Source organism: Pituophis catenifer, unplaced genomic scaffold, assembly GCF_029215685.1.
Source record: "Pituophis catenifer annectens isolate HBS135680 unplaced genomic scaffold, rPitCat1.0.hap2 SCAF_2, whole genome shotgun sequence".
In the NCBI taxonomy this organism is placed as follows: Eukaryota; Metazoa; Chordata; class Lepidosauria; order Squamata; family Colubridae; genus Pituophis; species Pituophis catenifer.
In genome coordinates this window covers 255,544,086-255,568,066 of record NW_027256882.1, presented here as the reverse complement: position 1 = coordinate 255,568,066, position 23,981 = coordinate 255,544,086, and the positions used below count along the sequence as shown (strand labels likewise).

Genomic DNA, 23,981 nt, shown 5'->3' with positions numbered 1-23,981 from the left:
GGTGAAACAACAGTGGCATAGTGAAAATACATTCCTAGAATATGGACTTGTTAGAACTTTAGAATATTTTTAAAATCAATAGTTCTTGAGCCAGTTAGACCTGTAATGTGAAAAATATCTCAGATTGTCATCATTTTGTTTCAAATTTTGGTAAAAATGTCTAATATATTCAGTTTTAAAATATTAATGTTAAGAAATATAAAGGATTAATGAATGGAATACAGTTGCAGGTATATAAAAACAACACAATATGCAAATAGTAATGGTGGAAATATGTAGGATTCAAACTCATTAAACTGAGATTTAACCCTTTCAGGCATGCTCTTTTCCTCAAAAAAAGAGATACTGAAAGCAATACTGCTTTACCTAGTGGTAAAGGTTTCAGCCTTTTTGGATTTTGGAAGGCTGGTGAAATGTTGAGGGAGATATTCAGAATCTATTACAAAAACAAAATGGGCAGAAGTATTCCTTGAGACCATCAAGGAGTCTCAGACTGGTTCCTCTTTTATTCATTGGGTGAGGGGGGAGAGGAGACAAAAACACAATCAGACTTGTAAGATTCTATTAATAAGGCCATTTTTTTCTGTTTTGGCAACTTTAAGATGTGTGGACTTTAACTCCTAGAATTTCCCAGTCAACATCCTATAGATCTTACTAAGGCTTACCTCTAGTCTTCTTGTGGAGCTTTTTCCTAATCTGGATAAGGGCTGACAAGAAACCTACGGATTCACATTGGTTTTTTTTTTCTCCACCAAGTTCACTAATTCCTGTATATGTCTATGGAGATTCTCAGTCATCTAGGTCATGGCTGTCCTTAAGGTACTTTTTTCAAAAGGCAACTGGACTTTCTGAAGAAGAAGCTTCTTCAGTCCTGTATACTGTTATCTGGCTATTAAGGTTTGTTGAAGACACAGGGCAAGGAGCAATGCTCCCCAACCCGCTTCACCACCTTCACTAGCTCTCCTTATGTAAAATATATGTAAATTTTAAAGTTTAAAATCCCTCCTGCAATAAAATAAGGTTCAACTGCAGGGACAAGATGTTCCATTATCTAGATTTGTGTTGGCGAACCTTTTTGGGACCGAGTGCCCAAATTGGAACACATGTGCATGTGTGTGCATGTGCGCACATCGGACCACCGGAAACCCAAAGTCCAGCTGGCCGGCATGCACATATCTGTTTTTTGGCTGGTTTTGGGACCATTTTCAGTCCATTTTTGGGGCCATTTTCCAGGCCGTTTTCAGGCTGTTTTTTGGGTCATTTTCAGGCTGTTTTCAGGCCATTTTTCAGGCCATTTTCAGGCTGTTTTGGGGCTGTTTTGGGGCCATTTTCCGGGCCATTTTCAGGCTGTTTTTCGAGCTGTTTTTGCCTTGAAAAATGGCCTGAAAACAGCCTGAAAATGGCCCCAAAAGACAGCTTGAAAGTGGCCCAAAAATGGCCTGAAAAATAGCTGGAAAACGGCCTGGAAAATGGCCTGGAAAACAGCCTGGGTTTTGGCCATTTTCAGGCCATTTTCCGGCACTCCTGCACCCACGAAGACCAGCTGGAAGAGCAACTGCTGATGGCGCACATGCCCACATACAGGGTTCTGCGTGCCACCTATGGCATGCGTGCCATAGGTTCACCATCCCAGATCTAGATCCTGGAATGGAAAAAAAGCAAAAAAAAAAAAAAAAAAAAGTAGAATCAGCCATTGATGTTATTGTGTACTTGTGATGAGACTTTTAACCTATGTCTAGACAAAGATGTAAGACTGCATGGGTGCATGTTTTAAGCAATAAGTCGAATATGTTGAATTAAACTATATACCACTTTCTACTGTCTTTAAACTTGCAGAAATGTACTGATATGTTGACTTTTAAAGTTTGTTTCTATTGCCTGAAAAGTTGCTAGATAACTATACAGTATTGGAAGAAGTGTTAAATAAATAATAAATGCATCATTTATAATAAATGGAATCAAATGACACTTCTGTTATCCCTCTGTTCCAAATGACTTTTTAAAAATCTCATACCTGTTCTAAAGTTGTTATCATAAAGTGTATATAGGGATAAAAATACAACATATTTTCCTTTTTAAAGTTCATAAAAAGAAACAGCCAAAATTGCACTTTATTTTTTCCCCATTCCTTCCCTAAATATATACTATAGTTCATACCAGTTTATGCTTCAAAGACATTGCTCTTTTAGTAAGTTTCCCAATATGTAGCATTATAATGATGTAACTTTGAATGCAGCAAATTATACACCACACACTGTAACCAAATGCTCTTAAAATATACTCAAAGGATGCTAAATGTATCTTGGGCATTCTTTGCTAACAGTACAGTATTTAGTCATTGATATATGTTCTACCAAGTATTTAAAAATACTCAAGCCATTTAAGAGATGGCTGCAATTTCTTTTTACTCTTTGTTGTTGACGACCACAAAAACCAGTTGAAAGATTCAGCGATGGTACCATTCAGGAAGTCAAAAGTGGGAGAGAGAGTCTTAGAAAGCCAGAGCTTGTTTTGTTGTTTATTGGCTGCCAACAACCTGTGGTACCAAGAAACAGATTAAACTCGTGGATAAAAGGCAGCGCATTGACAATATGTCACGTGTGCAGTTGTAATTTTAATGTAAACAAGCAAAAGAGCAAAATCTGGCAATCAGCTGAAGTATGGAAAAAATATTTTTTTCTGGGTTTGTGGTGGTTGAAATACAGATTGAAACAAATTCATTAACAATATCAAGAGATACTTTAGAATATTCCATGTAACAAATCTTACATGCACAGGAGTCATGGCATCCTAAATGTTATCCTGCTAAGATTGGGAGATCTTGCCAGTAAAAACAGGACACATAAGAGACTAAAAAAAAAAAAAGTACTGACCTGCAAAGTGATGTTAGCAATAATAATACCTTTTAATATACATAAATTGCTATACATATATGACAGCATATTGGGTTGTATATAAGCATTTGTGTTCATTTACATTTTGCATGCTCAGTCCCCTGCTGCTTGTTTTGGTCCAATTCCTAATTTTTCATAACTGAAGAAAGAGATCCAACTGACATATGCAATATCTTTGCCTAACATTCTTTCCAAAAAAAAAAAAAAATCTTTCATTCTGTCATTTTTTTCAACATAGACCTTTGAAAGAACAGCTGAGGTTAAGTTAGAAAATAATTCCTTTATTACCCTTGTAGAACAAAGACCTCAGGTAATATAGCCAGGTTCTATGAACTGTTTATGATAAAACATAAATTCTGCTTCAGGTGGATTGAGTCTGAGTACTGATTGAAGTTAATAAAATATTATATGTGTTCCGATATATTATTTTATATTATGCTTCAATACTGATGTATCTATTTTATTATTATTTCTTAAAGTTGCTCTGGTCTAGGACCATAACAAAGGGCAAGGTTTCATTTTTTAATTTATCACCTAAAGAAACATGGATCATTTGAGATCAGTTCAGTACTGCTCCTCTTCTTCACTTGAACCACTATGCCACTAGGGCAGGCGTGGGCAAATGTGGCTCTTTTAAAACTGGTGGACTTCAACTCCCAGAATTCCTGAGCCAGCTTGGCTGTCTCAGGAATTCTGGGAGTTGAAGTCCACCGGTTGTAAAAGAGCCACATTTGCCTACCCCTGCACTAGGGCTCCTGGAGAAGGAATAGAATAGAATAGAATAGAATAGAATAGAATAGAATAGAATAGAATAGAATAGAATAGAATAGAATAGAATAGAATAGAATAGAATAGAATAACAGAGTTGGAAGGGACCTTGGAGGTCTTTTAGTTCAACCCCCTGCTTAGGCAGGAAACCCTACACCACTTCAGACAAATGGTTATCTAATCTCTTCTTAAAAACTTCCAGTGTTGGAGCATTCACAACTTCTGGAGGCAAGTTGTTCCCCTGATTAATTGTTCTAACAGGTATAAGAAGTAACATAATTAATTGTTCTATAAGGTATAAACAGTAACACAATCCATTAGGAATAGATCAAAAAGCTAGGATAAAATGAAGACATTTTCTTGGGTCAAGATGAATTGAACCAAGAGACATGGTGGCCTAGTGGTTAAAATACTGGGCTTGTTAACTGGAAGGTTGGCAGATTGAGACCCAAATACCATATGACAGGGTGAGCTCCCATTTTCACCTCAGCTCCTGCCAGTCTAGTAGTTTGAAAGCATGCAAATGCAAGTAGATACATAGATACCACTTTGGTGTGATGGTAACAGCATTGACCATGGAAGTCAATGCTGGCTCCCTCGGCTAGGAAACAGACATGAGCACCACCTCCAAGAGTCAGACATGACTAAAGAGGGGGAAATCTTTACCTTTTAAAAAAAAAAAAAAACATTTTTACAAAATGTAAATGCCCTACAGAGTTGGAATTTTTATTAGTTAGATCTCACTCATCTGTTGATGGGGCACACATTTATTTGTTTGTTTTAGATTTATATCACACATTCTTCTTGGATCAGAAACCAGCATACATAATTCCCAATTTTTACCCCAATAACAACAATAACCCTTTAGTGTAAGTTGAAGTAAAAGGAATTTGATTGATTAAAAATCTGTCAGTGAGCTTGCTGGCCAAAGATGGACTTAAATCTGGACTTCCCAGGATTTAGTCCACATCCAAACCATAGGTCCACGGTGGCCCAAATGTGACTGAAGAATTTCTCATGGATGGATTGCTTGTAGTTGCAGAATTCAAAGGAGAATATAGGTAATCATATTCTCTTAATTGTTGTAGTTGTTGGATTTTGTAGCATTGCTTTTAATCATTGGAGCTATGGAAGCAAAGATAGACAATAATTTTCTTATTTGCACCAGATGAGTCACTGGGAACTTGTTTTGCATGAGTGCTACATGGGTGATTTGGGTGGGTGAAATAAGCAGAAGCATTGCTCATTGCCATCTGTGACAAACGGTTACCAGATTTTGTCTAATGTGAGCATATGTCCACAGTAAGCGTGTACAGTATAAGTAGAACTGCATTATAAGAGCTCACAAAAATAGCAAATTATATAGCTATGAACCTCTTCAGAACACTGTCTACATCTATGGATATATATGCAAATGCATATGTTTCAGATCAAGAATTAAACTCTGAAAAAAATGTAAGAAGAAGGAATGTTTTATGTTCTTAAGGTAGCTGTAAGGGTTTTTCTAAAGCAGAATAATATTGTTTAATAGTAACAATGAAAAAACCTACAATCACTTTTATGTAGACTATTCAGTTCATCCGAGGAAGCCCAGTTGATATCACCCTGAGTGCCTTTAAGAGTCTAGATAAATACATAAATTTATCTAGATTCTGGATAAATACATAACCTTAAATAAATTTTAAGCAGTTTATCACATTTATCTTAGGCACATCCATTCAGCCTTCTTGCCCCAACATTAGGATGCTGGAGAATCGGTAGCGGAAATTTTGAGTAGTTCGGAGAACCAGCAAATACCACATCTGGCTGGCCCCAGAGTGGGGTGGGAATGGAGATTTTGCAGTATCCTTCCCCTGCCACATCCACCAAGCCACGCCCACCAAGCCATGCCCACAAAACTGGTAGTAAAAAACTTTGAATCCCACCACTGTGACGTATATGGACATGTGACCAGCCATTCCCTGGTCACATGTCCACATGCCCCACCTGAACCTTAAAGTGAGGCAGAAGGAGAAGCAAAATAAGTGAAGGCTTAATTTGTTGTTCTTGTTTTAGAAGACTGGAGCATAGCATTACTCTCTCGTTTTTGAAATGACATTTGGATGAGTAATCAATTGTTGACTAAATGACAAGACAGAATCTCCCCCTCCCTGCTGTGAACTTCCCTGCTCATTAAATTCTGCATCAGAATTCTGCTCAAGAATATGTAGACTCATGTTTACAATGTCTTCTTCAGCTCCATGCACAATCAACCTCATCCTTTCTTGACCTTATGCAATAGCTGGGCAGGCATGGCACTTTTTTTTTCACTGAATCAATGTTTCCTTAACATTGCATGGATATCTGCAAGGGCTTCAGTTGCAGTATGGGTAAGTCAATCAACTGACTTTATGAGTTGAGCAGTTCATAGTGTTTCCAAAAGAATAACAAATAAATAAATAAATTTTAGCAAGCAGACAGTGTGTCAATTGGTGATGTCCTTGCAACAGGAGCTGATATTAACAAACGAAGAGTAATCCATTGCTAATCATGTTCCTTGCTCAGATGCAAGGTAAAGGTTGTGAAAAGCACAAATTTGAGTGGCACAAAACACACTCTGTTTGGGTCATGTAGGGTGGACTGTGAGAGCACCCAAATTTAGTGCAAAGTAAGTTCTTTCTGTCTCCAGCATTGTACAATAATAGAGTTTCAAATATTTTTCAAGAAATTACAATTACTTCATGGTGGTGACTGCATGAGTACAGAAGAGAAAAGGGTGAATAATTTATTTATGTGAAGCTAATATATTTGAATTTTTAATTTCGATTTCAAGAATTGTACATTTAAATCCTTAATGTATTACTTTTGACTACTATTTCTGATGATAGAGTTGATGATCAGTTTTGTCTCGTCTGCTTCTCCACTTATCTGTAGCATCAACAACAACAAAACCAATGAAACACTCTGGTTAAGCTTTGTGCAGCACCATTTTGACTTTGTCTCATTTATAAAGTCTAAATAGTATTGGATACGTCTGGGACTTACTTGGGAAACCTTTAGGAATGTCCTCAGGCTATAGGTTAGATCAGGGGTCTCCAACCTTGGCAACTTTAAGACTTGTGGATTTCAACTTCCAGCAAGCTGGCTGAGGAATTCTGAGAGTTGAAGTCCACAAGTCTTAAAGTTGCCAAGGTTCGAGATCTCTGGGCTAGATCTCATTTCTCTGCCTTGGCAATTTTATAGTGTGTGGACCAGTGGTGGGTTGCCCCCGGTTCGGACCGGTTCTATAGAACAGGTAGTAAAACCAGAGGGAGGCTCCGCCTACCGGCCCCGACGTCATCAGAACGCAGAAGAGTGCGCATGTGCCTGAGCGAAGCAAACCCATTGCAAACCGGTAGTAAAGGTAAGTAGAATCCACCCCTGGTGTGGACTGCCTGAGAAATTCTAAGAACTGAAGTCCACACATATTAAATTTGCCACAGTTAAGAAACACTGGACTAGACTATGAAGTCTCCTTTTTTTTAGTACGTGTCACTCTCACAACACATGGAGTGCGATTTAATCACAGATTTGCAGCTGCCATGGCTTTGTTTTTTACTCTGCCCCACACCTATAGATGCCTATGGGTGTACATTTTCTAGAAACCACAGGCAACCTGACTGGAATTGAAAGGACTTTCTGAGATTGCCATCTCCACACATTTGAGTAGAAGCAGGGTGTGGAAGGCTGACATAATGCCACAACAGGGAGAAAGATGTAGTCATCCCACTTCAACTTTTATTGTAATATAAATAAGGATTTATTATAATGTAAATCACAAAGCAATTTTATCTTGACAGATATTATATATTGTTAAAAAAAATCTTGATGAATTTAGCAATGCATTTGCTTTTTCTTTGCAACTGCTGTGCAAGTTGGACTTTAGCCCAGAAAAAAAAAAAGATAGCAGCCTGCTTGTTTTACCAGGAATAGCTTAAATCTCTCTCTTCTCCCACATCTTTTAAGAGATCAGAAATGATAAAATACAAGTAGAAAGGATACACAGTGCCTGAACTCTGCCCTCCCTCTAAGGGGAAGCAAAGAGGCCCTTTATATAGAAACATGGTTTTTTTTAAAAAAATTAACAGATTAAAGGAGAAAACATGAAAAGGGAATACAATAGGTATAAAGGAAATATAAAAAAATAAAACAAATACGTAGATAACAAAGGATCCAAAACAGGGCTATCAAACTCCCGGTCCATGGGCTGGATGCGTCACGTGCTGGCCACGGCCACGCCCAGTTTAGCAAAGGGGGAAAGTCCCGATATGTCATGTGACGCCGCCGTGACGTGAGTTTGACACCCCTAATCTAAAATATCAAATGGACTACTAATATCTAGAGTATATTGTATACACATAATTCAAAATGTAAAAAGTCTTTCTGCATACAGAAGAGATCCAGAATGTTATGAATATATTACTTAATATATTAAGTATTGTGAACTAAAAATGAAGCTAAAACTGTCAATAATTTCCTGCATACAACTTCTTATGCAACTCAAAGCACAGGAATGCTGTAATACAGGTAGTCCTCGGCTTATGACACAATTGAGTCCAACATTTCTATTGCCAAGCAAGGATGGTCAGTTTTGCCCCATTTTATCACCTTTCTTGCCACAGTTGTTAAGTGAATCACTGCAGTTGTTAAGTTAGTAACATGGTTGTTAAGTGAATCTGGCTTCCCCATTTACTTTGCTTGTCAGAAGATTGCAAATCTGATCACATGACCCGGCGTCTACACTGTCATAAATATGAGCCAGTTGCTAAGTGTCTGAATTTTCATCACATTACCATGGGGATGTTACAATGATTGTGTGAAAAACAGTCATATGTCACTTTTTTCATTGTTGTTGTAATGTTGAACAGTCACTAAATGAATGGAAACACAAAATCAACTTTTTAAAAGAATTTTACACCAGTGTTAGCTGATTGTTTTGGCTTACTAATTTGTGTGTGTGTGTGTGTGTATGATTTCTTACTATGTATGTTATGGCATAGCAAGAGAGCAAGACTAGACTTGAATATATTAAATCTTTGCTTTTTGCTTCCAGTACTGCAGAGAAGCTTAAGAGTACTTAAAAATTTAGAAGTCTAGAAATTAATTAAAGGTTATTATGGTGGAAAACTCTGCATCTTTTAAGGTGTCAATGCATTGACAGAGTTAAAAGACCATACTATAAATTGTGTCAAATTGGTTCAATTATTGCTTCTTTAAATCGACTTTACAACAGCAATAGGTCCCCCTAGTGGATAAAAATTAAGAGATGCTGTCCTACTTCTAAATTTGTCTTCGCCAATCTACCATAACAACCTTGATTCTTGTATTCAAAATTCTCTCCCACTCACAAACTGAATGCATCAGGAGATTTAATTAAGCTTTCTGTGTCATTTTAATAATATAAGGCATGACATGCTATTTCTTTGGTGCAGAATTGCCTCATTAAGTGATCATGTCACAAAATCTTCCAGTCCACAAATACAAAATCTATGTTCTATGTATTTCATAACAGAGCAAAATATTCAATCCATCACATTGATATGCATCAAGATCACAAAATAGTATAATATAGTTTAAAATAAAATTAAGGCAATGACTACACGTTGGTATAAAAGCACTTGTTGATGTTATAATGGAATTAATATGTGTATTTATGCTAAATATGAATTCTGACATGATTGTGCCTGAAAAAAGAAAGAAGCCACTTTCTTTAATTTTGTAATGGGTTTGCCTCACAAATAATATGGGGAATTTCTGGATCTGAAAGCAAATACACAATTATTTATTATTATGTACATATATACATAAGATATACACTGACGTAGCAAGCATATGTTGCTTTCCTTTGAGAAGTACTTTCCATTGATGATCGAACAATTACTAAGGCTTGCTTCCTCTATCAGGGTGCTAAAATTTAGGGAACATTGCTCAGTTGTCACATCTAGAATACCAAAGACCAGGAAAAATGTAGTGATGTGTTCTCGTTATAGCTTTCATTAAAAGCAAATGTATTTAAAGCAAGACTTCCATATTTTTCGGACTATAAGGCACACTTTTTGTCTCCCCAAAGGGGGCAAAAATGTCTGTGCGTCTTATAGATCAAATATTGCCGAAGCCCTGCCCACCCACCAGCCATTTTTTTGGCCTCTGCAGGCCCTGTTTTCGGGCCTTTTTTTGGCCTTTTTCAGGCCCTTTTTTGGCTCATTTTTGAAGCTTTATTCAGCCTGTTTTTGAGGCTTTTTCAGCCTGTTTTTGAGGCTTTTTTCAGCCCATTTTTTGACTTTTTTTCAGCCCGTTTTTCCCAAAAAGGGGCTGAAAAAAGCCAAAAAATGGGCCGAAAAAGCCTCAAAAATGGGCCAAAAAAGCCTTGATAACAGCCCTAACCCCCCCCCAAACTGGCCAAAAAAGCCCCCAGAATGGGCCAAAAAAAAAAAGCCCAGGAAACAAGCCGAAAAAAGACTGGAAAAGGGCTGAAAAAAGGCCCGAAAAAAGAGAGGCCAAAAACTTTTTGTTGTTGTTTTCCTCTTCTAAATTTAGGTGCGTCTTATAGTGAGGTGCATCTTATAGTCTGAAAAATATGGTAATTTCCTGAATCTTTTGGCCTCATTTCAAAGCCCTTTGCATATGAAAACAGATATCTGGCAACAACAGTATGGGAGGGAGGGAGGGAGGAAGCAAGGAAGCAAGCAAGGAAGGAAGGACGGACATTGTCTATTTTGGCTCAGTCTCTGCCCATCTTTGACTTTATCATTGCCTAAACGTCCCTTGTCCACCTCTTCAATATTTTACATCCAAAAAATGTGATTAGCAAGAAATAAATAAATAAATCTGCCTTTAAAATAAACAAATTTTGACATAAACAGAAATTGCTAATTTTGTGAACTAAGAACAACATCTGAGTGAAAAAGGCTAGGAAAAAATGAAAACAAGGGAAAGCCATTGTTTATTTGAATGCAAAAGTCAATCTTTCAGACAATATTCCATGTTCAAGAATGTAGCATGCCTCAAACAAACATAATTAAACATAATAACCATGAAAGTAGGTATCAAGTATCACACAATTCAGTCTAAACCTGTTTAACATTTTCTACAGTACTGCAATTTACCAGAGAATTCTCTTTGCCAGAGAATTTAGATTTTTAGTAAAATGTTACTCCTTGCTTCTCCTTTGCAACATTTATTTTAACATACAGATCATGTACTTGAATATGTTCTTCTATATTGTTGAGAGAAAAAAAAACTAAATGCACATTCAAAATATAACAGGTAACAGAGCATTTTGACCTGCATCTCAAATTTGAAGAAAGCTCAGATTTAGGATAAAAGGCAATTTGACTGTTAAATCTGTCTCCGGCTTGATCATGAGAACCTTATATTTAAATACCTTATTTTAAAATATACCAATTATGCCCCACATTCCTTAGGAATATTTTCTATTGTTTTCATGTCGTTATTTTTAACTTCTATTCTGTCTAGTAGTCTCAAAAATCAACACACATACACACACATCCAGATTTAAATCAAGAGATAGTTTGAAATTTTTTATTTTCAGTTCTAGATAACTTTACAGAATAGTCACAGATTAGGTAACATACAAATATGTAAAGTCATGATAACATGAATCAGAATAAATATTTCACAGGAAACATACGGTAAATTGTAAGTGGCATTAAATAGTAAGCTCTGTCCTCCGAAATATCATTTTAGTAGTTCATAACAAATATATAATTAACATGTTAGTGTACAGAATCTGGTTTTGTTCAGCATCTTAAGTACCATATTGTACAAAGAAGGAACAATTTTTAATGTTTGAATGGATATTTTTTCCTCTGATTTCTGCTAATTTTTGACATTGTAGTAAAACTATCCAACTTGATTTGTTCATTTTTTCTTGATATAATACAGGTATGTGATAAGATCTTAAAATGCTGGCCTCTCATTTTTCTCAGAGATAGTTTTCTTTTGTAAACAGTGATGAATTTTTTCTGAATGTCCCTACAGACTTACCTTATTAGCAATTATTTTCAAATCAGTTATAGAAATAATGCTTGGAAAGTTTTGATGTAGAGTCACTATCAATGAAATGTTTGACCTTAAAAGTATAATAACAATAATTGTTAAAAAAAAACACTAACTCTGGTTTCTGAACTGAATAATCCTGGTATGAAAAATATTGTGTTCACTTGTATACTGGTTATTGCCTTATTTATGAAGACAATTCAGCGAAGAAAAAAAAGTCAATTTAACTGTAACTCTTCTGAAACTGCTTCCTCTGAGTAGATGGTGGAATTCAAAACTAACTCTGTCAGCCCAACAGGAGAAAGACCAACAATAGAGATTTACATTAAGACATAATACACTATATTTGGTTTGTATATAGTATGTTGTGTGAATACAGCCAGTGGTTGATATATTTATGTATTTCAGTGTGTACATAAATGTGTGTATGTGTGTGAGTAGTCTTTGACTTATGACTGTCTGTTCAGAGCCTGTTCAGAATGGTGAACCTATGGCATGCAGCGCCAACTCTGATGGCACGTGAGCCGTTGCCCCAGTTCAGCCCTGTTGCGCATACACGCACGCCTCCCGCTGGCTAGCTGATCTTCTGGTCTCTGCCGTGTATATGGGGAGGGGACACATGCTTGGGGGGTGGAGCGGATGCAGGGGGCCACGTATGCATTGTATTTGGGGGGTTCAGGCACGTACTTTGGGCACTCAGAAAAGGTTAGCCATTACTGATCTAGGTCCTGATTTTACCAATCTTGAAAGGATGGAAGGTTGAGCCAAACTTGAGCTGGTAAGAATCGAACTGCTGGCAGTCGGCAGAATTAGCCTGTAATAAAGCATTCTAACCACTGCGCCACCATGGCCAATCCACCTTCCTATTCAGAGGCCTCATGGTGCCATCCCAGAACTGGGCATCATTTTGGAAATGGCTGCAATTCTCACAATCTGAGAATTATGGCAGCTTCCAAAATGGTGTCCACTTCCAGGACAGTACCATATTGGAAAGGAAGGTCATGGGGCAGATTGCATGGTTCTTTTTCCTGAAGGTGATCTTGGAGATTCCCTCAACACATCAAGTGGTAAAAGAGGAAGTAAAAAAGAAATTCCTTAAAATCACAGGTCACCTTTTGAAAGCAGAACCAGCTGATCTGACCCATGGCTTCTCTGTAGGATGACATGGTGCTATCCCAGTGACCAGAAAGAGATGGACTAAAAAGACAGCACTAAGGCATTAATCAAAGCAGCACAAGAACAGGCATAAAATACCAGATCCATAGAAGCAAGATCCATAGACTGGACCCAAGGTACAGACTGTGCAGAGGCCTCAGAGATAGTCCAACACTTAGTAGCAGGAAAATTCAAAATTCAATTTTATGACTAAAAACCTAGGTAGGAAGATATGCTTTCTCATTATTAAGAGATTGCACAGAAATATAAACCTTTGTGTACTTCTCTAGATCACTAGACCCTTTCTTCAAATTTATTTCAAAATGGCTGTAGAGATGGTCAACTGCATTCATAAAAAACACTGCATTAATTTATAAATGTTAGGATTATTTTATTAAGATGATACATTTTTGTATGACTAGAATTACTTTATTTTTATAACCCCCCCCCAAATAACTCAAGGAAGCATTTTTCCTTAATTTTATCCTGCTGCTGCTCATAAAAACTAATGCCCTATACTCATGATGGCAAACCTATGGCATGGATACCAGATGTGGCACATAGAGCCCTCTCTGCTGGCACGCGCACCATCACCCCAGGTCAGATCTCTGTGGTGTTTCTTTAGTGAGGTTCTGTTTCCCTGCAAATGACGAAACAGAAGCTCATGAAAGGAAAAGATCTTACTTGTTGCCACGCTGCCGGTGTTGGGATGCCCCGCCTCCTGCTGGCCAGCTGGTCTTCGGGTCTCTGCTGTGCATGTCTGCGTGCATATCCGCACATGCGCCAATCATGCATGCTTTCACGCATATCCGCACATGCATGCTTTGTGCATGTCTGCGCATTCACACGCATCTTTCCTTTTTGGAATGCGCACACACGCAGTTTGGGCACTCGGTGTCTAAAAGATTCGCCATCACTGCCCTATACCTTTTTATTCCCTTTAAAATTCACAAATACTATTGAATCAATAGCTACACAATTGTAATGAAAATGAAATGAATGCAATGAAATCCACAATTCCACAACCAATTCTTGATTTAGAGAGAACCATAATATGGTTAAAGTGCTGGACTAGTAGCAGGTAATCGCAAATTCTAGTTCCCCCTTAGGTAAAAAGGTCAGTTGGGGCCAGACTCTAGATTAAATACTCCAACAAAGTTTATAGAATATAAAAAGAAGACTTTATTAAAACGGGTGTCTGATAAACTTTTATATAAAACTAAGGCCACAGCTAATGCTAAAATAATGTCAAAAAGTTTTATGATTTAATTTAAACATTTTATACAAAGCTATTTTACAAATGAGTACTCAAACAAACATGCTTATTCTAAAATTTAATGATATAAAATATTACCCTCTCAATACATATACTTTATATTTATTTTGGTCCTTTAACGATTTTTTTCATGGCTCCTGCTATAGATATTAACTGAAATAGAAATGTTGCAGTTCTGAAAACAATCCTTCCTTTTTGTATCAAGTTCGTTTCTTGAAATATTAAACATCACCAGTCATAATAGCAATAAACTCCTCCTGATTGACTGTTAAAAGAAAAAAATATATATGTACCACATTCTTGTTCAAAAATTTTTCACTCACATTAGCCTCTCAAACTTATTTCATTCAGTTAAGACATCTTATCTTGATATTTTTTCTAAAAAGAAGTAACATAATCTAATTTCAACTAGAAATCTTGTAGTGCATCCTTTTAATGGAGGGACAGTATTTAATAGTAGAGGGAACCAATTATTATTAAGAAATTAAAATAACATAACCATCATAAGGACCTCAAATTACTCCGAGACAAGTAATTGATTTCAATTTTTTTATAAAAATTGTTATGCTATATACAGTTACAACCATAAGTAATTACCACTAAAGATAGTCCTCGACTTACAACATTCATTTAGTGACTGGTCAGAATTACAACACAACTGAAAAATATGATTTATGACAGTTCTTCAAACTTACAACCATGCAGCATCCCCATTGTCACATGATCAAATTCAGATGCTTGGCAACTGGCCAATATTTATGACTGTGTAGTGTCCTGGGATCATGTGATCCCCTTTTGCAACCTTCTGACAAACAAAGTCAATGGAGAAACCAGTTGCATTTAACAACTGTGTTACTAACTTAACAACTGCAGCAATTCACTTAACTGGGGCAAGAAAGGTTGTAAAACAAGGGAAAACTCACTTAATAACTGTCTCACTTAGCAACAGAAATTTTGAGCTCAATTGTGGTTGTAAGTCTAGGATTACCTGTACCTGTCTTAGGCTTAGACATATTTTGTTGGCATTTTTGCTTTGTTGGTGTTATGCTAACACCATCACTTTTAAATTGAAAAGTAAATTTCATGCTTATTTTTCAGTTATTTATATTGTAGCAGAAGTTAATTCCAGTATATCTATTCATTCTACACAAAAGAAGAAAAACAATGGACAGACCATTGCCATCAACATATGCCAAGGAAATTTTCATTTTGAATAGGAAGAAACTACTGCTGTAGATTGTTTTTCTAAATACACTGGAAGCTTATAGGATTTGTGTTTTTTGGATATTAAATTATTTCCATAGGTCTCATCATGAAAATATTTCAAAGACAGAAAACAGAGTGCACAATTTTTTTTCTCTGATCCAAAATTTGAATTATACATATTCAGAACTTACTTTCTCCATCACCATCCTTATCGAATTCTTCAATCATTGCCCGAAGTTCTTCATCACTCATGTTTTCCCCGAGTTCTCTAGCTACACGACGCAGATTTCTTAAACTTATTTTACCTGAATCATCATCATCAAACAATTTAAATGCCTTGAGTATCTCCTCATGTGGATCTCTTTCAAGTATCCAGTCTGTCACTAAAATGGAAAAAATAAAACGTTACATCTTTTACAAAAACATTTTTTACTGCTGGAATTGTATTCTCCCCAGAAATAATTTTATTTTTGTTTCATACATCAACTTTATGACTTAATTTAAAAGATGTATTTTTACCATCAACCAAAATCAATCTGTACTTGCATGCACATTGGTTTAATCTCTAATAAAAGCAGTAAAATAAATCTATGGTTCTTATTACATACAGACATGGTGAGAAGTTATATTAAGAAAAAATATAAAATATTATAAGGCATGATTAAAGTTACATTTTCCCCATAAGTTAAATAAAATAATAGAAAAATAGCTTTCATTTTGAAATCCTGATGGTTTGTTTTCTCCTGCCTAATATATTAAAAAAGTCTCTTTGTCAATAGCTTAATGTTTCCGTATCTATTAAAATACATATAAATTAAACTTTGATTACCAATTATTGCTTTCTTATCAGTAATTTGTTTAAATTCCAACACCTACCAACTTCATTAAAGTCATCAAAGGAGATTTTCCCACTTCCTTCCCGATCATAATCTTTAAGTATCTTTAATACATCTGCCTTTTTCACATCAAAACCTAAGGCTCTCATTGCCACCTTCAGGGGAAAGACAGAAATACAACATTTCAATTTGGCACATAATAACTTTTCTTTGTAAATTAAATTTAGGTAAGAGGTACTATAGTAATAAGAAAACCAGAAAAAATTGGGAGAACACCATTAATCCATTATTTTCCAGGGACACAACTATTTATGTTCTAAGTGAAGTTCTTTTCACCTTGATATCAATAACAAATTAAATGTGACAAATAATTTAACTGATTAAATACATTTTTCAAATCTCTTACTTTACTGATTATGTAAGTAATTGATCAGTTCCAGGAGACTAGCAGGAAGGCAAATGTTCTACTCTGAGGAATCTAGCACTGCTGAATTCAGAGATAGGAGAAACCACCTAAAGACCTTTCTTCTTTCATTTCCTCTGATTTGGAGTCAGTCTGAAGGTAGGGGGGGAAGCAAGCATGATAGTATTTCCTTCTAACAGGATATATACATTACTGTAGAAGTTACTGCAACAATTAAATAAAAGCTATTCATGTATCTTAATTAGTTCTCATTTATATTACAATATTATTTACAGCATACCCTGCCAACATTGATAGCTCCTAGATGTGTGGTCTTCAATCCCCTAAATTTTAAATAATAACCAAGGTTAGTATAAATTCTAGATTGGTCCTTATATTAGGAAACTGCCATAGTTGGAAATTTTTGAAAAATGTCTACAATGTGAATTAGTATGCAAGATTGTAATTATTCTTCTGAAAAAAGTTTGATGAAATTAACTAAAAAAAATCCTGTCCTCCAATATGAATTCACTCACAATCTTAAACTATAATCTTATCAGTTATATAGGAATAAACCATCCTGAAGTCAGAGAGCCATATTTAGTAGCAAAATTGAATAATTTTATACTTCATATAGATTTGAATCTCAATTTAATTTGTGAGAAAGATGACAATACAAGTAAGGTGACTCAATATTGGTCCTTATATTAGGAAACAGTTTCTTTCTAGTGTTTTCTTCATTTTTAACATTTTTGACTGAAGTAGTGTGGAATTGAAATAAATGTGGGTCTGCTCTAGACCTCCCCCCCCCCCCCATTCTCCTAAAACCTTTACTGAATTGGGACTTAGTTGAATTGACAAAGCCTTAGTGTTTTACTTTTTGTCTCTATAAGATATAGTAAGGCTTTAAGGCTTTATTGCAAATATTGTTCTTGGCCATACTTTCATCTCTATACTTCAAAAACTCTCCTGTCTGTAACCTTTAACTGGGTGATAGGGCAAAGCACTTTGAAACAAAATACCTTAGGTGGACCAACTTATAGAATGCGTCCAAAATCCAGGACCCAGGACTCTGATGGAATTGAAATTTGGCAAACTTTATAAAACATTTTATGATATAAAATTATCATAAAGCATTTTATGACATAATACAAAATATCATAAAACATTTCTTGTGGTCAACTCTTGATGTTTGACTGTGTTATACAGGTCAACATGGAGTACTTTCAAGGCAAATACATCTCTCCCTGAATTTTTGAGAACTTTTCAAGAACATTAGAAGCTCTGACATAGTTGAAGAAATACCTCTGAAATGATCACCCAAGGAATCACAAGTTGTCTAATATAATATTCTAACAGCTTCACTTGCATTCTTGTCATTCCCAGATTAACATACAATTAACTACCTATTGTAGAAGTGCAATATTGCATATTTGAATACTAAGCCCAGTAATCCAAAACATTTCAAAACAAAATATTAAATTTTTAACAGAAAATGGATTGCCTTTAGCTCATGATAATCTATAGCATTATCTTTATCAGTGTCGAATAGTTCAAAAGCATCTTTAATTTCTTGCTTCTGTTCTTCAGTTAATTCTCTTCTTTTTTTTCTCTTGGTTTTTTCAACAGAAAATTCAGCTCTAAAAACAAAGAAAAATGTGTGTAGCCATTATACAAAAAAATCATTTGTCTGAATTACCAATTAGCAAACAGTGTGTCGATCTTGAACCCGTCTTAGTAGATGGATTTTATGGGATTTTTGATCATAAGCAAATGTCACTTCCCATGAGATCTGATTTTATATAATATCTAGCCATAAAATTCATATTTATAATATTAATATCCTTCACCTGAATTAAACTATACATATACTCCAAACTCTGAACTCCAGACTTTTAAACTTTCTGATTCACATTTACTTTGTATCTTTTGCATATATTAGCCTCCCAATCCTCACTTGCCCTGCTACTATGTATTGGCAATGCTAATTGCATTACTACTGTAACAAGATACATGGGAAGTTACTTATAATGTGATTATGCTAGTGAGTTTCCTACTTTTGCTTTAATAAGTATAAATATCCATTTTGCATCAACATTCAGTACTAAAAAAAATACCTTTTTGCTAAATTTGTGGATAATCTGCTAATTCTGATGAGATCTAGAATTTCCCATCTCTAATTCATCCCATTCCCCAAATCTATCTCTAATTGCGTCATTTGCCACATGATTGGTTCTACTGTTTTAAGATTTTCCCACTGACACTTCCTTTTAAATTACAACTACCAGCAGTTATAAAGTTGAGGTGTTTTCATGTAAATTGGTATTTTAAAGCTATCAATTCTGTGGATTGATTTTAAAAAAATGGGAGTGGGGATAAAGGAATTGCAAAATCTGATGGGCAATCATTCCAAGGTGAAGATTCCTCTGACTTCTGATAAACAGAAGAGCACATGCACGATTTTTTTTTTTTAGCAAAAGCATGGCAACGGTTTACACTGCCTTCTTAAGGAATTTGCTTCTCATTTTCCTTTCTAATCTACAGCTTTGGTATTTATTTCCCCATCTCCGTTCTAACCAAGTCCGCTTAGATTCTCTTTCGAGATTCTGAATCAACTCAGAATACAGGCAGAAATCATTAATCCTGCAATGGGGGGGGGGGCCGGGGGAGAGAGAAAAAAATGTGTAGAAAAACCCCTCAGCACAATAAACACGTGGGGACAGCGCTCCGCTCAGCTTGTTCCCGCAACCATCGCGCGCTACGGCAGATATCGCGACAAGCGTCGCACGCGAGGGGAGAACGTTACGTTACCATAGCAACAAGAAGCGAATCGTTACTTGCGCTCTCCCCTCCCTCCGAACGTTTGTACCCACCTCGTTACCAAATTCATTCTCCCGGTCTCCCACCCCTTGAAACCGGACACCAGGCGGGGGAAAAGAGACGTGTCTCTTGTAATTTTGGTCAACTAAACCCGAAATTCAGACTCGACAACAGCCTTATCTCAAAAGCGAGACGTAAACCCAAGTCTCTCCGCCAACAATGCCGCTTCCCTCTTCAGATTTCAGCTACAATTGGACGTTACAACGCCACTTTTGTGTGTAGCCCAAGGCGATTGGCTAAGCCGCTGTCAATCAAGCTTCAGGCCTCCCTCCTTGTCTACTATTAGGTTGGAAAAGCGCCAGAAACTACCCAGAAAACACTGCGAATTTAACGTCATAGTGAGGGTAAGATAGAGGAAGGCAAGGGGTGTGAGCAGTGGTGACGTAGAGGCCCCGCCTCTCCGAATTTGAACGGTTGGAGTTCCTGGAGTCCCCTTCCTATGGATTCTCTCATGAAGTTCCTGATTTAGTTTGTTAGCGTCTCTTTCCGTCTTGAACAGTACAACGGCTTTTTCGGGAGCAGATCTGTACTATTGTATAATGATACAATCAAAGAAACATGCGTGTTTTGAGCATACTGTATATGCTGTGGCTGGAATGGGTGGTGCGGGGTTATGCTTATCATACAGCGAGATAAGTATGTCTTGAAAATATTTTGAATTCTGAAGATCAATAGAAAATAAAGGGAAGTGGACAATGAAACTGATGCAACTGAGCTCAGTGTAAATTACAAATTAAGTGACTTGCACCAGGGATTAGATCCTAAAAGGAATTGGACTGGGACTGAGTTATGCTAAACACATGCACATTTCTATTACGCAACTGTAAAAATTCATTTTATCTTGCCTTTTATTTTACAAGACCATGTTCCAAACTTTTCCTTTGGGTAGAAGATTATTATTACGTTTTAAGGAGGATTGACGGGGCACCAAGAATTACATGACACATTTTATGCAAACCTTGCAAATCAGTGTTGTTTACAGGATTTGATACCAGACAAAATATCACTTGGCAGTTGCTACTATTTTATCTTCATTTTCTCTTTTTTGAGGTTTTTTTAAAAATCTTTTTTTTTTGTTTATCTTTTAAACTTTGTACTTTTTAAAAAACTAGTAATACTATATCAAGCAATTTTTTTTCTTTCTGTATGATTCAGGCATGCAGAGAAAAAATAGTTGTTGACTTACCAGGAAAAATCCTTTATTATCATCAATTAAAATAATCAGAAGTATGCAATGATTTGTACTTCCTAATCAACTACATTAGGAAGGATAATACAAAACATGAGAAAGGAACAAACTGTAAAAACTGCTTTGAGGCCATGAAGTTTTCTGGAGCAGAGATACTATATTAAGGATCTTTTTTGGTTATGCCAACATGTTGCTGTCACATCCCGAGCCCACTACTCAGGCAGCCCATAATTCCCCTTCCACTTGGCAAGTGGCATTTTCTTTCTCCCAAGCAAAAGCTTGTCATAAGGGATGATCTAAAGTGCTCTGGCAATGAGTTTGGGGATACATAGATATGAATAGTCATCGCTAAGTTCCAGTTGAACTGACAAGTCTGATGTAGTAGACAGCATCTTCACATAGTTGCGGAGCAATGGGCATCCGTGGTCATTTGACTTTGGTTCTGAGGAATGAGATATTCCATTATTTTCTCTTGTTGAACTCCCAGGAGTTTGATCGACCAGTCAATCAGGAATTCTGCTATCTGGTACATAAAATGTGTATACTGTATATTCGGATATAAAAAAGGGAGAAATGTTGACACATAAACATACATTTAAATAGGAAGAAGGAAATAGAAGGAGGAAGTTCTTTCCTGGCGAAAAACAACACTGACTTCAGGAAGAAAGGAAGAAACCTGAAGAAGCACAATGGCATTAAGCACTTTGGTTCAGGATTATTTCAAATTAGCTGAGGCAGATTAGGGGCAGGGTTTATTTGATAGGGTTATTTATCTGAGTAGTGTGCTCCCATGTTCCTGCAGTAATCTGGAGGATCTCTAGCAGCAGTATGCTCAACATGGAACATTAATAGTCTTGTTAGAAACAGCCTACAGCAGAAAATAAAGGCTAAATAAATCATAAAACAAAGATTTGAACTCCCAATCCCATCCCACCAAAAATTCAGAAAACCAGATGGTGGTTGATTTTCCAGCCACCAAATCACTGTCCTAAAATTGCCTTTAATTAAATTCTTTGAGGATAGCAAAACTTCCCAGCATTATTGCTAAAGTGCAATAATGTAAACTGGGGACAATACTGTTTGTATCAGTATGCTTTCCTCCAATTTAAGGCAGAACAGAACATTTAATATAGACCCCAAGAGCCCATAGTATGTTTATTAACCAGGGGTTTTATTTAATGATAAAGAACCAATAAAAATGTATGTGACACATACATGCATACATATTGCACATATTCCTGAGTATGAGTTATTTGGGTCACTCTATTTAGATATAACAGAACCCCCTAGTTGCCCTTTTAGATACTTAGCTTCTGCCATAAGCAATGCTGTGTGTTTTGTTGTTCAAGAGATTTGACTGAATCAACAGTGAAAATTTCTTCTTCCAAACACCCAATGCTGTCTAGAATTGCAGATGTTAAAGATTGATGTAAAATGCTGTGACTGAGAGCTATATTAATTGATCTTAATTGATGAGCCAAATCGGTTTAATTATTTTAAATTATTTTTATTTTACATTATATGTATGTTATTCTGACTGTTCACCGCCCTGAGTCCTTTGGGAGAAGGGCGGTATAAAAATAAAATAAAATAAAATAAAATAAATAAATATTAATTGAAGCACAGTTGACCCTTATAATTTCTCAAATCCACATCTTATATGAGGTATCTGAATTACTGATTTCAACATGAAGTCAAGCTCATTTTGCATTTAAGATTTCTTTCACTGATTTTCCAAAATTAAATATTTTTGTTCTTATTTCACAACTCAGATATATAATTATTAAAGTTCATTTTATGTTTCAATTCCTTATAAAGTATTAATCTCTGTTCCAGTCTTACATATCTTAAAGATGCTGCAATGCAGGTGCAACAGAGGCTGCTAAAATATTTGAGCCATTCTGTTATTAATGCATTTTTCAACTGTATACATTGTCAAGAAAATAGTATAGATAAGGGATATATATGCAGCACATAATCTTTCAAATGTCTTTAAAGCAACCATTAGAAATCAATTGAAATATACAGTACCTATGGTTTAAAAATGAAAGTAATTCATCAGAAAATGTTATTTCATATTTATTAGTTTCCCAAAATAATGTTTAAAATGAATAGTTATTAGATTTTTGAAAATAGTTTTGTAATCAATTTTAAAATTCTTTAACACTATTTGGTGTTGTCCAGTCATAGCCTTATTTTGATTTCAATTCTCTACATATGTAAATACAATTTTAGAAAATCATAGTTAACATGATACTAAACTATATTCCTAAAGCATGGAATTTGTCATCTTGTGAAGAGCTTTGGCTCTGTCAAGGTTGGGGCACAACCAAGAGGACAATTTTATAGAATCGGAAAGAAGCTTACTCTCTTAATTTTAAGAAATGCCTTCCAGAATATGAGTATATCATTTATTTTTGTAATATCTCTGTAGTTTTGAAAGGATAAATGAAAATGGAAAAAACATTTAAATTTCAACAACAATTTAACAAATGTTAATCTTTTATTTTGCCACACTTGAAGACCATATTGCAGCCTATCTTACTTGTGTATATACAACTGCATCAGCAGATGGCAGCATAAAATAAATTGTTCAGCACATATTCAACAGACTGGAATTCTGAAATCTTAAATGATTTCACCCTGCTTAATCTTTAGTAAGATTATTTGCTTTCATGGTGGCAATAAATATATATACCACTCAATTTCTATATAACTTTTGAGAACCAAGTTTTAACTTACTGATCTAGAACAAATGGACAAAATCATATATTCATTTTTAGGTATTAATATGACTTCAGCATAAGAAAAATTCCAATACCAGCATCTTTCATATATTCGGTTAAGCTCCTGAACCTCAAATAATTCATCCCAAACAAATTAATGTATATATTATGCACCTCATGTTGATTAAGAAGCATTCTCAGTATTTAGAATGGTTATCAAAAAGATAACACAGAAGATATTTTAAAAATATTAAATATTTTTTAGATATTAAAAAAACCAATCAGTTCAAAAGAACTAAGGATTTGATGCAAAATAACATTGTACTTAAAATTTTGACTCTGAAAACCCCTACATTTATATTATCATGAAATGAAGAGTTAAGCCATAATTTTTAAAAAGGAGATAACATGCAGTTGATTATACTAGCTTAATGTCATTAATTGTGTATTGCACTCTCAAACATTTGGGGTGAAAACTATTTTGTAATACTCAGATTAGTTTCAGTTTCAGTTTATTTAGATTTATATACCGCCCTTCTCCCAAAGGACTCAGGGCGGTGAACAGCCAAAGATAAAACACATACAATATAAAATTTAAAAAACAATTTAAA

The 23,981-nt window shown here is 35.5% G+C and overlaps 1 protein-coding gene across 1 annotated transcript; it reads right to left on the bottom strand.

Annotated features, from left to right (window-relative positions):
- Positions 1-14,012: 14,012 nt before the first annotated feature.
- CETN3 (centrin 3) lies at positions 14,013-19,619 on the bottom strand. Its single transcript, XM_070935771.1, has 5 exons — positions 19,449-19,619; positions 18,080-18,215; positions 16,213-16,327; positions 15,528-15,719; positions 14,013-14,395 (listed from the first exon to the last, which is right to left on the bottom strand). The coding sequence occupies exons 1-5, from the start codon at positions 19,463-19,465 to the stop codon at positions 14,352-14,354; spliced, it is 504 nt and encodes a 167-aa protein (XP_070791872.1). The 5' UTR covers positions 19,466-19,619; the 3' UTR covers positions 14,013-14,351.
- Positions 19,620-23,981: the final 4,362 nt, after the last annotated feature.

What these genes read in the sequence shown, in the direction of transcription:
- CETN3 (XM_070935771.1), bottom strand. An exon ending in TAGATTATCATGAGCTAAAG is followed by an intron (nt 16,328 to 18,079) that starts GCAATCCATTTT and finishes TTTCCCCTGAAG; the next exon opens with GTGGCAATGAGAGCCTTAGG. An exon ending in TAAGGATGGTGATGGAGAAA is followed by an intron (nt 14,396 to 15,527) that starts GTAAGTTCTGAA and finishes TTCTTTTAACAG; the next exon opens with TCAATCAGGAGGAGTTTATT.